General features: G+C 49.1%; 1 protein-coding gene across 3 annotated transcripts in view; it reads left to right on the top strand.

The window, feature by feature from the left end:
* BCAR1 (BCAR1 scaffold protein, Cas family member) overlaps positions 1 to 19,420 on the top strand; it is a 55,625-nt gene that overhangs the window by 22,732 nt on the left and 13,473 nt on the right. The window contains exons 2-3 of one of the 3 annotated variants that reach the window (XM_058154952.1): positions 3,511 to 3,629; positions 9,822 to 10,427. The exons of 1 other annotated variant lie outside the window; for it this stretch is intronic. In XM_058154952.1, coding sequence (XP_058010935.1) covers positions 9,897 to 10,427 — 531 coding nt within the window. In that variant the 5' untranslated portion in view covers positions 3,511 to 3,629; positions 9,822 to 9,896. The remainder of the gene's footprint in view (positions 1 to 3,510; positions 3,630 to 9,821; positions 10,428 to 19,420) is intronic. One more of the 3 variants, XM_058154951.1, reaches the window with a different exon arrangement.

The following is a 19,420-nucleotide window of genomic DNA, read 5'->3' as shown; positions in this document are numbered from 1 at the left end:
TTGCAATTTGGTCTGCCGTTCAATGCTCTGGTAGTAATGTTTGGTGCAGATTAGTAGATTGTCTTCACAAATGGGCCACTTCTCCCAATCCATTGTTTTTGCGGCCTGGGAATTAACACTCAGTTCATCCAGAAGGAATCGAGCTGGGGTGCGGTTGTTCAATTAGGAGGAAAATTCCCAATTAGGAGGAAGATTCTTAATAACTCCTTTGGTGCATTGACCCAAATCGTGGAGGAAAAAAACATTGCTTCGTGGTCCAGAAGCCCAGGGGTGGGAAACCACAGGTAGTCCTCAACTTACAACAGTTCATTTAGTGGCTGTTCAAACTTACAATGGCACTGAAAAAAGTAATTTAGGACTATTTTTCATGCTTATAACTGTTGCAGCATCCCCATGGCGATGTGATCAAAATTCAGAGGCTTGGGAATTGATTCATAGCGATGACGTTCACAATGTCCTGGGATCATGTGATCCCCTTTTGCGATCGTCTGACAAGCAAAGTCAATAAGGAAGCCGGATTCATTTAACAACTACGACACTAAGTTAGCAACTGCAATAATTCACTTAACAACGGTGGCAAGGAAGGTTGTAAAATGGGGCAAAATTCACTTAACCAATGTTTCATTTAGCAACAGAAATGTTGGGCTACAATTTTGGCTGTAAGTGCAGGACTTGGCTGGTTCAAGCATTCTGGGAGTTGAAGTCCACAAGTTGTAAAGTTACCATCGTTGCCCTGTTCAAGCCGGACCCTTCCCCATGTGTACCCCCACCCCCAAAGGCTTTCTCGCTTTGCCCCTTTGCTCTGGAGAATTTACACCCCCACACAGACAAGCCTGCCTCTGTGCCAAAAGTCTCCCGAAGGAGGAGAGTGATTTAGGAGCCGGCAACCCAACAGGAAACTCAGATCCTGTTGCAATGGATTTTCTGCAAGTGACTCACTTTGCTTTCGTAGCATCCCCTCCCCCTCCTCGGCGACTTAAAGAGCCTTTGCGTGAGTGGCGAGGGTGGTGCTGTAATCGGATTCCTATCTGAGAACATGGCCTGTTTTGTCTTGCGCGCACAGGCCTTTATTTGCTTGTTCCTTCAGCCACATTAATTATCCTGCCGTTCCGGGGGCTGGAGGAAAAGTTGTCCCTGCATTCTGCGCTTTGCAGAGATTGTACAGAGCGTTACAGCTAGTCCTCGACTTACGACCACAGTTGAACCTGGAACTTCTGTTTGTGAAGCGAGACCGTTGTTAAGTGGGTTTTGCCCCATTTTATGAGCTTCCTTGCCAGGATGGTGAAGTGAATCACTGCACTTGTTAAGTTAGTAACACAATTGTTAAGTGAATCTGGTTTCCTCTTGGCTTTGATTGTCAGAAAGGAATCACATGACTCCAGATCACAGCAACGTCATAAATATGAACCAATCGGCAAGCTTCCAGAATATGATCACTGACCATGAGGATACTGCAGTGGTCGTAAGTGTGAAAAATGGTTATAAGTCATTTTTTTCAGTGCAGTTGTAACTTTGAACAGTCACTAAATGAATGGTTGTAAGTCTAGGACCACTATGTTATTATTACAATTATGAATTTCCACCTCTGTTTCCCTTTCCTGCAATGGGGCACTTGGGGGCCCTTCAGCATCAGAGGTTGGCACCTTTACGGTCTGTGGACTTCAATTCCCAGAATTCCTGGGCCAGCAACTATGACAACTTTACATCCAGTGGACTTCAACTCCCAGAATTGCTGATCCAAAATGGCTGGCCCAGGAATTCTGGGAATTGAAGTCCACAGGGCCTAAAGGTGTCGCAGTAGCCCACCCCTGCTTGGCGTCATAGTTGGTTGCTTGCAATTTATGGGAGGCTGTTTAATCGTACATCACCCCAACATATCCCCCACCCCACCCCTCCAGCAAAATGCTCAAAACAAACTGTCACATTTTGTGACGGGAGAAGGAAAAGAGGAGAAACTGCGATGTAGCGTGTGTTGGAATGGAGGCCCTGACCATAAAGCAGAGGTAGGAAACGGTGGCCCTTTTGTGACTTGTGGACTTCAACTCCCAGAATTCTTGAATCTGGGAATCATCAGGAATTCTGGGAGTTGAATTCCACAAATCATAAAAGGGCCATTGTTCCCCCACCCCTGCCATAAATCCAGAGAAACTCTTCACAGACACAGCCGAATGCATTTTTAATTAGCATCTCAACTCTGGAGGAACCAGGCGGAACTGGAAAGGACCTGTGGAGAAGAGGGGCGGAGACCTTGAATTTCTGGAGCTGTTGCCTGGGTGAAAGGGGATGAAAACTTTTTAAAGCATCAAATGACCAGGTAACATTCAGAAGCGGCTTTAAAAGGTAAAGGTCCCCCTTGCACATACGTGCTAGTCGTTCCCGACTAGAGGGCGGTGCTCATCTCCATTTCAAAGCCGAAGACGTCTCCGTGGTCATGTGGCCAGCATGACTAAACCCAAAGGCGCACAGTGGGCTATTAGCTTCCCATAAAAGGTGGTCCCTATTTTTCTACTTGCATTTTTTATGTGCTTTCAAACTGCTAGGTTGGCAGAAGCTGAGACAAGTAACAGGAGCTCACCCTGTTACGCAGCACTAGGGATCCGAACCACTGAACTGCTGTCCTTTTTGATTGACAAGCTCAGCATCTTAGCCACTGAGCCACCACGTCCCTGAAGTGGCTCTAGAGCAGGGGTGAAATGCTACCAGATCGGACCGGATCGGGCGAGTAGGTAGCGGAGATTGGTTCTGGTTCGCTGATCCAGTAGCAATCGTTGGTTGGCCATGCCCCCGAACCAGTCCACGGCCCGCAATCCAGCCTTCGCAAGCTGGACACCGGAACACCGGGAAGACAGCTCACCACCTGCTCACCCTTAGGTCAGGGGGCGGGGCCCATTCCCCGAGGCCCCGGAGCTGCCGCCTGCCCCAACCGGGTCAGGGAATGCACCATTCCCCGAGTCCGGCCTTTCCCTGGAGCCGCCGCCCGCTCTTCCTTCACCCAATTGCTGCCTGCTCGCCGCCTGTTCACCCTTCGCCTTTGATCAGGGCCCAAGGATACCTCATTCCCTTGAGACCCCGGAGCCACCCCCTGCTCGCCGCCTGCCTCAACTGGGTCAGGGAATGCACCATTCCCCGAGTCCGGCCTTTCCCTGGAGCCGCCGCCCGCTCTTCCTTCACCCAATTGCTGCCTGCTCGCCGCCTGTTCACCCTTCGCCTTTGATCAGGGCCCAAGGATACCTCATTCCCTTGAGACCCCGGAGCCACCCCCTGCTCGCCGCCTGCCTCAACCGGGTCGGGGAATGCACCATTCCCCGACACCAGCCTTGTCCCGGAGCTGCCGCCCGCTCTTCCTTCGCCACGCAGCGTATACTTACTTTCTTCCAGCGGCTGGCTGCCAGGAAAGGCAAGCGTCCAAAAGTTACTGGAATCCCTCACCTTGAATCTGCCGCTGCCATTGCTGCTTGTTCCATGCACCGGCTGCGCAAGCACATACCGTTTATTTCATTTATTTATCAGCGGCAGGTTGGGTGTGCGCTTGCGCAGCCGGCGCATAGAACAAGGCGGCATATTCAAGGAGAGCAACTCTGGGAACTTTTGGACGCTTGCCTTTCCTGGCAGCCAGCCGCTGGAGGAAAGTAAGTATATGCCGCGTGGCGAAGAAAGAGCGGGCGGCGGCTCCGGGACAAGGCTGGTGTCGGGGAATGGTGCATTCCCTGATGCGGTTGAGGAAGCGGCAAGCTGGGGACGACTCCGGGGCCTCAGGGAATGGTGCATTCCCTGACCCCGTTGAGGCAGGTGGCGGCTCCGGGGCCTAGGTGAAGGGAGAACAGGTGGCGAGGGAAAGGGAAAAGGCAGAATAGAAATTAATTTTTTTTCCCTACTGGGTTCTGTGGGCGTGGCTTGGTGGGGGGGTTGTGACTGAGTGGGCATGGCTGTGAGTGACATTGAGTTGGCCACACCCACTCAGTCACAGGACACACCCACCCACCAAGCCACACCCACAGAATAGATAGCAAAAAATTTTAGATTTCACCCCTGCTCTAGAGCCAAGAAAATAAGAACCTAGAACAGGATTTTTCGAGTCTTGGTGATTTATGGACTTCAACTCCCAGAATTCCCCAACCAGCATGCCCTGGCAAAGAGCATTTGTCCAGAAATCCTCTTTTTGCCAGGGCATGCTGGTTGGGGAATTCTGGGAGTTGAAGTCCACCAAGGGTAGAAGTGTGGTAGGGAGTCAACTGCCTTGGTCATCTGCCAAAACACTCTCTTGTTTCTGAACAGAAGATTTGATCCATTCCCCCCCCCCCCCTCTCTCTCTTCGCACATTCCTGAGATTCTCCTTTGAAACACGAGAAGCCTCTTTGGAAATTTGGGTTGGAAAAATGTGTCCTCCCTGCACCCAAAGCAGCAAAGTTATCTGACTGGGCCTATCTCAGCCTTTTTCTCCTGCATTTCTCTTCTGGGAAATATTTTTTCCCCTCCCAGGTACATCTTGATCTGTTCTTGTAGTCTAAACAAGAGGCCCAGCTGCAAAAGGTCCAGAGAAGCAGGTCTGTCTGCTCCTGGCCTTCTAGCCAGACAGAGGGCTTCATGCAACTGCATGGGGTACTGTTCAGATAAATGAATAAATTAGCAGTGCATTTAGAAGGGGAGAGAATATCCCTTCCCTAATGGATGAAGAACGGTCACATCAAAGCTAAATAAACAAACAGTTCCTAACTCTGTAACTTTAATGAGTAACAAATAGGATACTATAGCAGGGCCTTGTAGGCAAGAGATAAATACTTAGCACTGTGTCTTTTGTGATAATTTGTTAACTTGCGTGGTACCATTGTCTTAAGTAACCGATAGTTCTGCGAACAAGTCGGGGTTTGTTTGTTTCTGTTATTATTTGGTCATTCTTTGGGGATTAAGAAATGATGGTGAAGTTGAGCTTCACTCTTGCTGATACTTGTCTGTGCTTTTGTAGTTTACTCAGTGACAACATGCTGAATTTCTAAACCCTCAGCTGACTTTTTAAGTAAACAACCAGGGTGTGTGGGGTAGGATCAAAAGGTCAGGGGGGAGACCTCGATTTAGGACTACAGTTGGGAACAGAATGTCTGTTGATAAGCAAGGCCGTTGTTAAGTGAGTCCTGTCTCAGTTTTATAACCTTTTTTTGCCACGGTTGTGGTGAAATCACTTTAGTTGTTAAGTGAATCATACTTGCCACCCCCCACCCCCAATTGACTTTGCTTGTTGGGAGCCAACTGGGAAGGTTGCAAACGGCAGTCACACGACCCCAGGAAGCTGCAATCTGTGGAAATGTTTTGGGGGATAGAGGCATGCATGGCTGTCTTTTCCCCACTCTTCGATGGCTTGCTACACCTATTGGTTATTACATTCCTCCAGAGTGATGGTGGTTGGTGTTTTTTTGTTTTGTTTTTTTGCACACCAATCTTCATCAGTGTGTCTCAGCCTCAGGAACTCCAAGATGAGTGGACTTCAACTCCCAGAATTCCCCAGCCACATTCAAATTTGAAATAGAGTTGGAAGAGGCCTTGGAGGTCTTCTAGTCCAGCCCCCAGCTCAAGCAGGAGAGCCTATACAATCTCAGACAAGTGATTGTCCGGTCTCTTCTTAAAAACCTCCAGTGATGAAGCACTCATGATTTCTGAAGGCCACCTGTTCCATTGGCTAATTGTCCTCACTGTTGGGAAGTTTCTCCTTAATTCCAGGTTGCTTCTAGCATAGTTCCAGCATAATCTAGAGCAATGGTTCCCAACAACGTTAAGACATGTGGACTTCAACTCCCAGAATTCCCCAGCCATCAGAGGATTGTACTGCTGTACAGTCCTGCTACTGTGCTGTATTACTAGTTCGAATTTGGGTTGGAAGAAGGAATGGCATATGATTAAAGAGAGCTGTTTGCCAAAGGGCCAGTCTTTTACGCAAGCAGAACCAGATATTTATGCACACAGTCAGGCCCCTGGATTTCAATAGTTCAGCTGTGAGGTCTTCCTCTTCCTCCACTCCTGCTAACTTTCAAGGCCTCTGCCTTTCCATCTTCCTTTCTCACAGGGAAATTGCCTGCACCATTCTAGCTTTTTGTTTCTGTTCATTTTCAGCCATGGGACTCTTCTTGCTACAGTCGAGGCTAGCTGGGAAATGCTTTGCATTCTTGAAAGCCAGCATCAGATATGTAGAAACCGTGAGATTGTCTTTCCAATCTCGGCTGAGCATCCTGAAGCCCACCGCAGCTTAATATGCAAAAAAGCAACTTGTAGGAGTAGCTCAGAGGTGGAAAGGAAATGGCCTTTTAGCCCAGTGTTTAGAATAGAATAGCACTGGAGGGGACCTTGGAGGTCTTCTAGTCCAGCCCCCTCCTCCAGCAGGGGAACCTATACTATTTCAGATAAGTGACTGTCCAGTCTCTCCTTAAAAACCTCCAGTGATGGAGCGCCTACAATTTCCGAAGGCAAAACTGTTCCGCTGGTTAATTGTCCTCACTGTTAGGGTTTCCTTTAAGATGGGTGGACGTTAACTGCCAGAATTCCCCAGCCAGAAGGGAACCAACTCTCTAGCCAGCATATGGACCAACTCCCATGATCCCATGCTGGCTAAGGAATGCTGGGAGTTGAAGTCCATCCAACTTAACATTGCTGAGGTTGAGAAACATTGTCCATGGAGATTCTCAGTCATCCAGATGATGGTTGTCCCAAAAGTCCTTTTTCAAAAGTTAAATGGACTTTTGTTTTTCCTTGGAGATGTTTCGCTTCTCATCCAGTTCTGAAGAAGCTTCTTGGATGAGAAGCGAAATGTTTTAAGAAAAAATGAAGTCCAGTTGCCTTTTGAAAAAGCACTTTTGGGTTTAGAAACATTGTTTTAGCCTGCTGGCGCAAAGGGGTGGAAATGAGAGAAGAGAATATTTGTTTTTCCTGATACTTGGAGGGACCAGGTCAGTCTGAGCATCTGGGTTACCTTTGCTGTCCTGGTGCCCTCCATGGGGCTACAACTCTCCACTGGCATTTGGTCCTATGCTGAAGGTTGACCTGCAGCCTCTTGGCACTGGACATAGGAAACGCCACCATCTTTTTTGCCTGGGTTGTGATGCTAAAGTTGGCCTTGCAGCCCCAATGCATAAATTGCCTTCGCACTTCGGTCTTTGGAGTTTTCTTCAGAACATTTTCTTCTGGCTAAACATTGTAAACAAAGTGCTCTTGTAGGGGAAAATGTATCCCTGGTCTCCTGAGAGGAAACATAGCACAAAAAGAAGGATGCTGAACCGGCAAATCTGTCATCTGGAGCAGGGAAGTGCTGGGGGACAGAGCAATTCTCTGAAACTAGCCAGGAGGCCCCTGGCTAAAGAGGGGAGTGGAATGGAGTGGGGTGGGATAGGATGGGATGGAGATGGAGATGGGATGTAGGAGTGGAGAGTGGAGTGGAGTGGAGTGGAATGGAATGGGATTCTTTATTGGCCAAGTGTGATTAGACACACAAGGAATTTGTCTCTGGTGCATAAGCTCTCAGTGTACATACAAACAAGTGATAAATCATGATCATAATCATAATGTAAATCATAAGATGCAATACTCAGTGATAGACATAAGATAAAGGCAATCAACATAAATCATACAAGCCGCGGTGGCATAGTGGTTAGAATTCAGTACTGCAGGCTATTTCTGCTGCCTGCCGGCTGCCTGCAATTTGGCAGTTCAAATCTCACCAGGCTCAAGGTTGACTCAGCCTTCCATCCTTCCGAGGTTGGTAAAATGAGGACCTAGATTGTTGGGGGCAAGAGGCTGACTCTGTAAACCGCTTAGAGAGGGCTGTAAAGCACTAGTTGCTTGGCATTAAATCTTGATTTATCAACGTAGCCACGGATGCAAAGGTGTTTCTCTGGTCTCTAGCAAAAATCTGCTTCTTCCCTGACTGATCATGGTTACGATTTGCAAATCTTGTTTTGTGCTCTGGCAGCCAAACCAGGAAGTGGAATCCTTGCCAAGAGGTTGAATCTGTTCAAGATTTGGCCTGGTCTGGTGACCGGGAGCAGATGAGGCCCCACAACCTTTAGTAAAAAGTGGAAGAGCTGATCCAGAGGCATGGAGGTCTCCCCCCTCCCTCCCCCCTTCCTTCCATGGGAGATGTTTGCCCTGGGAAGTGAGCTTTCCATCGTAACCTCTTCTGCTGGAGGCACAAAGGGAAATCTGTCATTGAGTCATGGCTCTGGCACTTCCTGCCTGGGAAAGGACTGGGGGGTGGGGAAGAGCCACCCACCCCTCAGCACAGGAGGACCCGGGACAAGATCAGCTGCCCTCTTGGCCCCCCAACGGCAGACCACCCATTTTACCCGTGGATGGTTAATCTATAGCATATTACGCATGTAGTTTGCACTTTTAAAAACAAAAAAACCCAAAGGCTGCCTTTGCACAATCAGCCAGCCTTGTAATTGGAGAAGGCGAAATTATTCACAAGGAAAATGAACTTTGGATAAGTTATTTTAACAGTAACACGGCTTACGAAACTGACTTATAAACCCTAAAAAAAGCCAAATTCACATGACTAACAAAGCGCTTAAGAGGGGCCCAAGTCTGTCCTGGACTTTGTTTCCTCCAAAGGAAAACAAGGACTATTTTCGGGTTTTTTCTAAGAATAAAAACAAAGATTGTCTTGGTGCTTTATTGAGATTTCCAAGGGCTTTCATTTATTTATATATTTATTTTAAAAAGGGACAGAACATAGCTTTCTGCTTTAGGAAGGTTTTGTCTTCCCAGAGAATGGATGAGAAAAAAACAAACTGGGAGGGAGGGAAGAAGACCCTGAACTTCGTTTGGGCAGAGCCTGGATTTATTCTTGAAATGAAAGCAGTAAAAAAAAACTCCACAGTCCTGATTATTCCCGTGCAGCAAATTGTCCGCAGGACTGCATAAATTTCATAATATTTGGAAAAAGGGGGAAAAAAGCTATTTTACTTGGAAGAGGTGCAATACGCGAGCGACCTCCTATGTATTTCCTCGCCTTCCTATTCCATCTCGCAGCCTATCTTGACGCAGCCTATCAGATTCAAAGTTCCAATAGTCTCACAACCCCATAGTCACATGACTACATTTTAGGTTCGTGATGGTGAACCTATGGCATGCGTGCCAGAGGTGGCACACAACACCCTCTCTATAGGCATGCGAGCTGTCGCCCCAGTTCAGCTCCGCCGCGCATGAACACATATCTCCCTGCCGGCCAACTGATCTTCGGGTCTCTGCCGTGCATGCGCGGGGAAGCAGGGCATGTGTGGGGGACACGTGCACAGGGGGCAGGGCACATGGGGGGGCACACATGCATGCATGAGGGGCAGGGCACATGCGCGCTTTGGGCACTCGGTCCGGAAAAGGTTAGCCATCACTGCTGTATAGTGTTTGTTTGGTTGATTTGGACTTATTTCAGTGTGCAAAACACAATCAAGAGCAGAGTAGAGTAAAGTAGAGTAAAGAGAAGAGAAGAGAAGAGAAGTTGGAAGGGGCCTCGGAGGTCTTCTAGTCCAGCCCCCTGCTCAAGCAGGAGAACCTATACTATTTCAGACAAGCGGCCGTCCAGTTTCCTCTTCTAATTAGTGAAGCTTTGGGGTTTAGCATGTTGTTGAACTCGGCTGCAGTGACTTGCTCAAGAAACCATGGTTAGTATGTTTCTTGCTGGTGGGGTTGGTTCGTGGCTTGGCACGATGGGCCAGCCCTCCTTAATAGCCCCTGTGGTCTGCCAATGGCAGGGTAGGTCCTGAGTGTGGGGCCCGCTCCGCGGACTGGGCTGGTTTGCATGAATCGCTGGCCTGACGTGAGCCCCTTCGCCTCTCTTGCAGAACGTGCTGGCCAAGGCCCTCTACGACAATGTGGCCGAGTCCCCGGACGAGCTCTCCTTCCGCAAGGGGGACATCATGACGGTGCTGGAACGCAACACGCAAGGCCTGGACGGCTGGTGGCTCTGCTCCTTGCACGGCCGGCAGGGCATCGTGCCAGGCAACCGCCTCAAGATCCTGGTGGGGATGTATGACAAGAAGCAGCTCCCGGGGCCCCTCCAGCCTTCGCTGCCCCAGCCCGCAGGACAAACCCCACTGGTCTTTTCCCAGCAAGGGGGCTACACCCCGCTCTCCCCTGCTTCTCAATACACCCCCATGCACCCCTCCTACCTTCCCCAAGAAGACAATGTCTACTTGGTGCCAGCGCCCAACAAGGCCCCAGGGGCCCCGGGGCCCTTCCAGTCTCCAGCCGGCAAGCAGATTCCCACCTACCCCAAACAAAGTCCTTCTCAAGCCCAGGATGTTTATCAGGTGCCAGCCGGGCCGGCCTGCCCATCCCAGGACATTTACCAAGTCCCTCCAGCCCCATCCGGCCTGGGGCAGGACATTTACCAGGTTCCTCCTTCTCTGGACGGCCACGGCTGGGATCCCCTCAAGGCCCAAGGCAAGGTAAGTGGGGTATCTAGGCTCCGTGTCTTTTGGTTTCCACGCCGGCCAGTACAAAATAAACCTCAACCAGGGATGACCCAAGGCTGCCGTACATTGTGGGGCTCTTCAGCTGGGGATCATGGGTACTGTCATCCATATCTTCTTTGGAAAAGCTGGATTAAGCTGAGGGGGCAACGGGGGTGTAGAAACAGGAAGAGTCCTCATTCAGTCTGAAAAATGCCATCCTGGCTGCTCCTCCCGCATCTTTGTAGGTAAAGTCTTTGCGAGTCCTCTCATACAGAAAGTCCTCGACTCTTAGTGGGTCTTCCATGGACCTACCTGGGGGCTACTTAGGACTAGGTTCAAAGTTGGCTCCTCCCCACAGTTACAGGACCGAACTTTGGGGCACTGCAAAACGGGTCATACAATTGAATTGTCATATGGCTGACATGCTTTATGACTGACGTGACTTTTTGACCGCTAAGTTTGTAACTCAAGGACGATCTGTATCAGATTTTGGAGGGAGGTCTGGTCTAGAAACTGACATCACAGGGAGTTTCTCTCCCTTCCCCCCCTCTTTCTGTCTCTTTCTCCTCTTTTGCTCTTTCTCTCTTTTTCTGTCTCCCCCCCCCTCCTCTCTCTCTCTCTCTCTCCTCTCTTTCTTTCTTTCTTTCTTTCTCTCCTTCTTCTCTCTCCTCTCTCTGCTTTCTCTCTCTCTCTCTCCCTCACTCTGTTTCCCACCTCTCCTTCCTCCTCAGGGCCACAGCTAAATAATTCTGTCCTCCCTCACTCAGTTTTGCATAGCCTGGTGTGTGTGTGTGTGTGTCCATGTGAGAACAGGTCAAGATGGCGTCTGCATCTGGGCATGCTAACTGCTAGGTGCTTTGAAGATAGAGCCCCACACATAACGGGGGACAGTGTGGGCCCTGCAAATACTGCCTATCTCCTCCCCTTGCAAATTGACCGGGTTTCAGTCTGTCTCACTGGCCGGAGATGGCGACTCCAATAGGATGATGTGACCAGTCAGTGGCCACTCCAAGGCACAGAGAATCCCAGGAGAGAACTCGGGTGGAGCCGCTACCAGTTTAGGCTGTTTAAAAAGAGAATTGGGGAAATCATCCTCCCAGGCTCCTGGGGCTCTTAGTGGGCAGCTTGCGCTCTTGGGCACCGCAGGCCGGGACCCACGAACAGCAGCTGCTGCAGGGCCCAGCGGGGCTAGGCAGCTGGATCTCCTTCCCTCCAGGCTCAGGAGCTTCCAGAAACAGGATTCCAAACGGCGCATGGCCAGCTCCAGCCTCTGCACCAGAAAAGCTGGGCATCCCGTTCAGATGATTGGAGCGGGTGGGGGCAGGAAGCAGGTGTGGCCCGCCTGGGCCTGCAGGGCAGCGTGCTGGTGGGTGGGCTGCCAGCTGACCCTCCCTCTCGACTTCAATCAGCTGAAGGAACAGGGGCGGCTTGTATCCTCCTGGGCAGTTTGGAATTGCAAGGGGAGATGGGGGGGAGCAGGGAGAAGGGGCGGTTCCAGATCTGTGCTGCTTATGCCAAGCCACCCGTGCCCTGCGCGCTCCTCCTCTCGCCTGCTCTCCCATCCAGCCAAGCAGCAGCCTGGAACAAGGCCAAGGGCTGGACTTCAGATTTGCAATTTTACTGGGACTTTTGCCCAGGTGGGGCGTTGCGGGAGGCTCCAGAGAGCCATTTCCGGTCCTATCCTGGGAACGGAAATGACTTCTCCTGGGCCTCCGTCACAGAGGCACCCTGGTCTCCCTTCCTGGGCAGGGCTGCAGTTGGAGGAGGCCTTCCTGCAAAACGAGAGGGGGGGGCACAGGGGCCCCTGCACAGCCTCTCGGTTGCCTTTGGCTCCAGCCTTGGGATACAGTGAAGGGACCTTATCCCAGCTGCTGCTTCCAGAGCAGGCAAAACTGGGGCATTGGCTCAGAAGGCAGGAATAAACAGACCAGGTTTGCAGGTCCCGTCTAAGCAGTTTTACCAAGGGAAGATCGAGTAGATCTGGATCTAGTAACATTCACACAGCAGGCTTGGTCTTTTCTGGGCCAGCTCAGACACAGGTTTTATGGGCCTGTGTATGGATTGATACAAGGAGCAGGCAGAGTCCTTTGAGAGGAGGGGGTCAAGCTGTTTTCCAAGGCACCTGAAGGTCAGACAAGGAACAACGGATGGAAACTGATCCAGGAGAGATTCAGCCTGGAAATAAGGAGAAATTTTCTTATTTCTAATAGAAATAAGGAGGAATTTTCTGACAGTGAAAGCAGCCAATCCATGGAACAGAAGTTGCCTTTGGACGTTGTGAGAGCTTCATCACTGGAGGCTTCCAAGAAGAGACAGGACTGCCCTCTGTCAGAAATGATGTAGGGTCTCCTGCTTGGGCTGGGGGGCTGGACTAGATGGCCTACAAGGTCCCTTCCAACTCTCTTAATCTGCTCTGAGTCAATCCACACGCAGGCACACAAAAACTCCTGTGGCTGCACTGGTGTGTGTGTGTGTGTGTGTGTGTACCAGACTGGATGTTGCTTCCTTCCAACACCCCCTCCTTCCCAAGCCCTGCATGCTTCTCTTGCATTCAACCGCTGACCTTGAAGGAGAGACTGGGAGGGAGGAAGGGAGGAAGGAAGGAAGGGATTTGGGGAAGGGTGGCCGTAGCCTCTCTCCCTTTCCCCAGATGGTGTTGTGGAGAGCAGGAGGCACCAAGCTGCGGTCCTGGAGCAAACTATGGGGAAAAGCAAGTACAGTAGTCCTTGACTTACAACCATTCATTTAGTGACAGTTTGAAGTTACTACAGCACTGAAAAAGTGACTTAAAACCGTTTTTTCACAATTATGACTGCTGCGGCATCCCTGTGGTCACGTGATCAAAAATCAGTTGCTTGGCCACCGACTCACATTTATGATGGTTGCAGTGTCCCCCCCGGGCTCACATGATCCCCTTTTGCGACCTTCCAACCAGCAAAGGCAAAGTTCACTTAACAACCGTGTTACTAACTGCACAACGTATTCACTTACTAATCACTTAATAACTATTAATAACCATTCACTTAATGACTGTGGCAAGGAAGGTCGTGAAACAGGGAAAAACTCACTTAACAAATGCTTCACTTGGCAACATAAATTTTGGGCTCAGTTGTGGTCGTAAGTCGAGGACTACTTGTCATGCCAGCAGGAAGTGCTTTCTGCCCAAGAGTGACTGGCATCTTCTAGATCAGGGGCGTCAAACTCAAAGCCCAGGGACCGTATCTGGTCCGTGGGGTGCTTAGATCTGGCCTGCAGGGCTGCCCTGGAAACAACAAAGGACTGGCCCACAGTGCCTCCGCCAGCAAAAACAGGCTCTCATGCTCCGCTTTTAGCTGCCACAGCCTCCTGCAACCCTCTACCAGTGAAAACAGAGCTCGGGAGGGCCGCATGATGGATAGATAGATATAGATAGATGATAAAAGATAAATAAGGTAGATAAGATAGATAAGATAGATGGGTGGGTGGGTGGGTGGGTGGGTGGATAGATGATAGAAAGATAGATAGATAGGTAGATGATGGATGGATGGATGGAGAGAGAGATTGATTGATTGCAGGGGATTGCAAACGATTCAGACCAGGAGGGTGAACTGAAATGGGGCCAGGGGTGGTCTCAGGATCCAAGCAATCTTACGTTAGTTGGCAATTGACATTAGACATCCAAAGACTTTGCAGTTACAAAAAAACTCTTGTTTGTTTTGTTGAAGCTGACTTTGATGTCGAAAGCCTCGATGTGGCTCTGAGTTGCCCAGATTGAGGGTGACAGCAGCTGGAGGCCACACAATCCTCCAGTGTAGCTGGCTGGCACAGCCTCTGCTCTCTGTCTGGGTTGCAGTGGCTGGTGCGTGTGTGCATGTGTGTGTGTGCGCGTATCTGTGTGTGTGTGTGTGTGTGTGGTTTCTCTGCAAACAAACAACAGCTGGGAAAGCTGTTCCTGGCTCCAGGGTCTCTCCTTTCGCCCAGGAGGGAAACAGCCCTCATTGTGCATCAGCTCTAAGCCCCTCAGTGGCTCCTCTCTAAAAATAGAAGGTGATGTCATGTTCGCCTTCCCTGGGGAGGGCAGTTGCTGCAGCCGCCAGGAGAGGCCGGTGAGTGGCCAGCGTCCCCTTCTGGAGAAAGTGTTGGCTGCACCTCGTGTGCTGGAGAGGTTTGCGTGTGTGCAGATCATGTTTAAAGAGGGATCGTTGCATGGATGACCAGTTCCAGTTCCTGCAGCTTGGAAAGACCATTCCGTAGAGTTGCGCTGCAAAATAATGGAGTCTGTTTGAATCCCTGAGAAAAGCAGGAGAGACTAGTCTCAACCAATCAGAATAGAGCTGGAAGGGACCTTGGAGGTCTTCTAGTCCAACCCCCGGCACAAGCAGGAGACCTTCCATGAGGTCTTGTGGGGTGGAAGGGAGGTATTCTGAGGGCAGAGGGAGTGAAAGAATTCAGCTTCGGCAAAAATGGAGCTGAGGACGGGGAAGAAGAAATGAACGGATGGAAACTGTCCCCCCAAATCGGGTGAGATCCTGGCTCTTGTCATGAAGGCGGTTTTGCAAGGTTCTTCCGCAATCAGACAAACTCCAGATCGGTTGGACCCCACCTCCCTTAATCCACAAATCATTTGAGAGCGTTGCAACAATGGGGAGGATTGTACCCAGGGGTGAAATGTTACCGGTTGGGACTGGATTGGCCAATCCGGTAGTGATGGCGGCGGGTGGTTTAGAGAACTGGTAGCAAAAATCCCTGCCCACCCTCACCCCCCTCCCCGCTTATGCCCAGCTGAGTTATGCAATCGTTAGAGCCTTTTTTTTTACTTTTAAAAGCATTTTTAGAACCTATTTGGCCGAATAGGTTGTAAAAATGCTTTTAAAAGGTAAAAAAAGGCTCTGACAATCACAGCTGAGTTGCCTGATCGTCAGAGGCTTATTTTTTACTTTTAAAAGCATTTTTTACAACCTCTTCGGATGAACAGGTTGTAAAAAAATGCTTTTAAAAGTAAAAAAAAAGTTTGCGGTGCCACAGCTGATCACCCCTCCCCGCACGTGCTATTCTACTCACCCCATGCCTCCTTTTGGCGTGCACTGAGCGCATGCGCACCTCGCATTTGATGCACCCTGTGCATGCACGCGCAGCGCACATGTGCAGCCAGTGAGCCGGTAGTAAACCAGTTCAGATGTCACCACTGATTGTACCTCAATTTCAGTGGATGCTGAAAGGTGATTTCTGGCAGTTGCCTAGAACGGGGTCCCCAACCCCTGGTCTGCAACCCAGTACTGGGCTGTGGCCCATTGGGAACTGGGCCGTGGAAGCAGCATGTGAGCACATGAAGATCTATTAGTGCAAATGTCAGCGTTCCAGAAAACTCCTCCTGCAGAAAAGACTCCGAAGCCAACATCTTTCAAAGTTCTTTTACTAGCATAGGGAAACTGGCACAGTTGGATGAAAACCAAAACTGGGGATTCTGGTTCCTCCCTCAGTAATACAACTCCAAAATCTCCACCCTCATGACCCCTCTGCCGGCCACATGCTCCAATCCTCAACCGTCCCATGTCGAACCATCACTCTGACCACTCCTTCTCCAGATGTGAGCTCAGCCTGACCTTGACCGGCTGGAAAAATGTTGTTATGTCTAATAGCCCCTTGTACCCTCACCCTCCCCGCTTATGCCCAGCTGAGTTATGCAATCGTTAGAGCCTTTTTTTTTAACTTTTAAAAGCATTTTTAGAACCTATTTGGCCGAATAGGTTGTAAAAATGCTTTTAAAAGGTAAAAAAAGGCTCTGACAATCACAGCTGAGTTGCCTGATCGTCAGAGGCTTATTTTTTACTTTTAAAAGCATTTTTTACAACCTCTTCGGATGAACAGGTTGTAAAAAAATGCTTTTAAAAGTAAAAAAAAAGTTTGCGGTGCCACAGCTGATCACCCCTCCCCGCACGTGCTATTCTACTCACCCTATGCCTCCTTTTGGCGTGCACTGAGCGCATGCGCACCTCGCATTTGATGCACCCTGTGCATGCACGCAGCATATGTGCAGCCAGTGAGCCGTAGTAAACCAGTTCAGATGTCACCACTGATTGTACCTCAATTTCAGTGGATGCTGAGAGGTGATTTCTGGCAGTTGCCTAGAACGGGGTCCCCAACCCCTGGTCTGCAACCCAGTACTGGGCTGTGGCCCATTGGGAACTGGGCCGTGGAAGCAGCATGTGAGCACATGAAGATCTATTAGTGCAAATGTCAGCGTTCCAGAAAACTCCTCCTGCAGAAAAGACTCCGAAGCCAACATCTTTCAAAGTTCTTTTACTAGCATAGGGAAACTGGCACAGTTGGATGAAAACCAAAACTGGGGATTCTGGTTCCTCCCTCAGTAATACAACTCCAAAATCTCCACCCTCATGACCCCTCTGCTGGCCACATGCTCCAATCCTCAACCGTCCCATGTCGAACCATCACTCTGACCACTCCTTCTCCAGATGTGAGCTCAGCCTGACCTTGACCGGCTGGAAAAATGTTGTTATGTCTAATAGCCCCTTGTACCCTCACCCCCCTCTCCTACTTTCCCACACCGGAGAAAGTGGCAGTATGTGGAAGCCTTCAGCCTAGTATGGCGTCCAAAGCTGACAGCGAGAAGCGGGCACACATGTGAAACCATCCCCTCTCCCCGCCAGTGCCAGTCCACAGAGCCGGAATGGTTAGGCACTGCTGGCTTAGAACATCATTTGAATGCTTCTTCCAGGATAAAACTGAGTGGATCCCCCACAAAGGGCCTCTGGTGGCTCAACAGACTAAGTCTGTCTGTTATTAACACAGCTGCTTGCAATTACTGCAAGTTCATGTCCCACCAGGCCCAAGGTTGACTCAGCCTTCCATTCTTTATAAGGTAGGTAAAATGAGGACCCAGATTGTTGGGGGCAATAAATTGACTTTGTATATAATATACAAATGGATGAAGACTATTGCTTAACACATTGTAAGCCACCCTGAATCTTCGGAGAAGGGCGGGATATAAATTCAAATAAAAAAAAATTGCTCCAGGAAGTGCATTTCAGGAACCCTAGATGGCAGTTGAACAAGCATAGAAAGGGTTAAAAAGTCCTTCCTTTGTAGATCATATTATTCATTAGAGCATCCAGTCAAATGAACAGCAGCAGAAACACACAAAGACCAACCATTTTGAGAAAATGCACCGGACAGTATCACTAGGCAAGGAGAACATTAAAAAACTCTCTTAGTTGACAAAAATTAGCAGGGTTGTATCAACAATAATCTTGCAGTGAATAATACAAAGCATAAGAAAGAATAGAGGGTCCTCTTGTTTGTTAATCATATTTAAGAAAAGATCTTTGGCTTAAGGCAGAAAGACACACAGAACCAATCGACGGAAACAAACAAAGGGAAAACGTTGGTATCCCTTTATAGTAGATAACCCGTGATCCTTTGGGTCATTGTTTCAGAGATATTTCCTTATAATGGCAGAGCTTTTAATATACTGGAAAAGTTCTTAAAAAGTCAGGGAGATTCAGAGATAGATTTGCCTTGAAAAAAGCCCACATTAAATTGTATAGCATCAGAAGTTGACCGCAGGAAATATTATGTCATTAAATGCCGTACAATCATTTCTATGTCATAAAATGTTTCATAAAATTTTACCAAATTTCAATTCCAGGTCCTAAATGTTGGTCACATTCTATAAGTTAGCCCATTTGGGGCCCCTTATTTGAAAAGGTTTTGCATCATTTTGCTCAGTTAAAGGTGACACCTTTATGCACCGGAGACAAATTCCTTGTGTATCCAATCCCACTTGGCTAATAAAGAATCCTCCCCTCCCCTCCCCTCCCGTCTGGTGTCATCCTGAATCACAGGGTTAGATAGGACCTAGGAGGTCTTCTAGTTCAGTCTCTTCCCAAATTAGGAGATCTTATATAATCTCGGACAAATGATTGTCCAATCTTTTCTTAAAATTTCCAGTGATGGAGCATCCACAGCTGTTCCGTTGGTTAATTGTTCTCCTTGGTGGGCAATTCCTCCTCGTTTCCAGGTTGGGTCTCCCTCTGATGAGCTTCCAGCCATTACTTGGGTAGAGCCAAGGGTCTCTTGCTTGAGCAAGGAGCTGGCCTAGAAGACGACCAAGGTCCTTTCCAGCTCCATTGTTCTATGATAACAGATAGGAAACCTTGATTCTGGGCAGCAAGTTTTGGGGAGGGCAGCTCAGGCAACACATCATTATCATTCTCCTTGTGTACTGTTAATAGTTCAAATCCCATTTTCCCCCTTGATGGCTGTGTGTTTTGTATCTCCCATTGAGTGCAGAGCAAGGCTTGGCAATACAATGCTCATCGCACACACCTCTCACCTACAGAGGGAGGGAGAGAATTTGAAGACCCCTAAAAGTTATACATTCAAGATTTCAGTGTTTTCACCCAAACTTGAAATTCTGGACATGAACCATAATATATAACAAACCTGTCAAAATTTCAAGGTGAACCCATTAAAATCTCAGGGGTTCTGAGGTGAGAGCATCCAAATCTTCAGAGAGAAAATGACAAAACTTGCAAGGTAGTAGGAACACCATCCCATCCGTCCATCCATCCATCCATCCATCCAATCAATCAATCAATTTATTGGCTGCCCAACTTACCAGAGGGTAGCATTTTGCCAATCCTTCAGCCATTCTGAAACTAAATTTTATCAGCCAGTCTAGCAAATTTCCACAATGGCACTTGGAAAGCTTCCTTACCTTGCGAAAACAGGTGAGCACGTGGGCACCAGCAGGGAAGACGAAGTTCATCGCCAAGGCCATCTTGTCCTCAATGGTGGGCCTCTGCTAGAGTGGTCTGTATCCAGCTACCCATGTCGCTAGTCTGGCATCTAGAAAGGCTCTTCTGTCAGTGAAGGTCTCCCAAGAGAAGAAGAGACCTCGCAAGAGGTCCTGAGGCAGGTTCTTGATAGAGTCAGCCATCTTTCTTTTCCGGCGACCTCCACCTGCCCTACCTAGCAGGTGCTAGCTC

Source organism: Ahaetulla prasina, chromosome 12, assembly GCF_028640845.1.
Source record: "Ahaetulla prasina isolate Xishuangbanna chromosome 12, ASM2864084v1, whole genome shotgun sequence".
NCBI lineage: Eukaryota > Metazoa > Chordata > Lepidosauria > Squamata > Colubridae > Ahaetulla > Ahaetulla prasina.
Note: the sequence above shows the minus strand (reverse complement) of the source record. Positions and strands in the feature narration are given on the sequence as shown.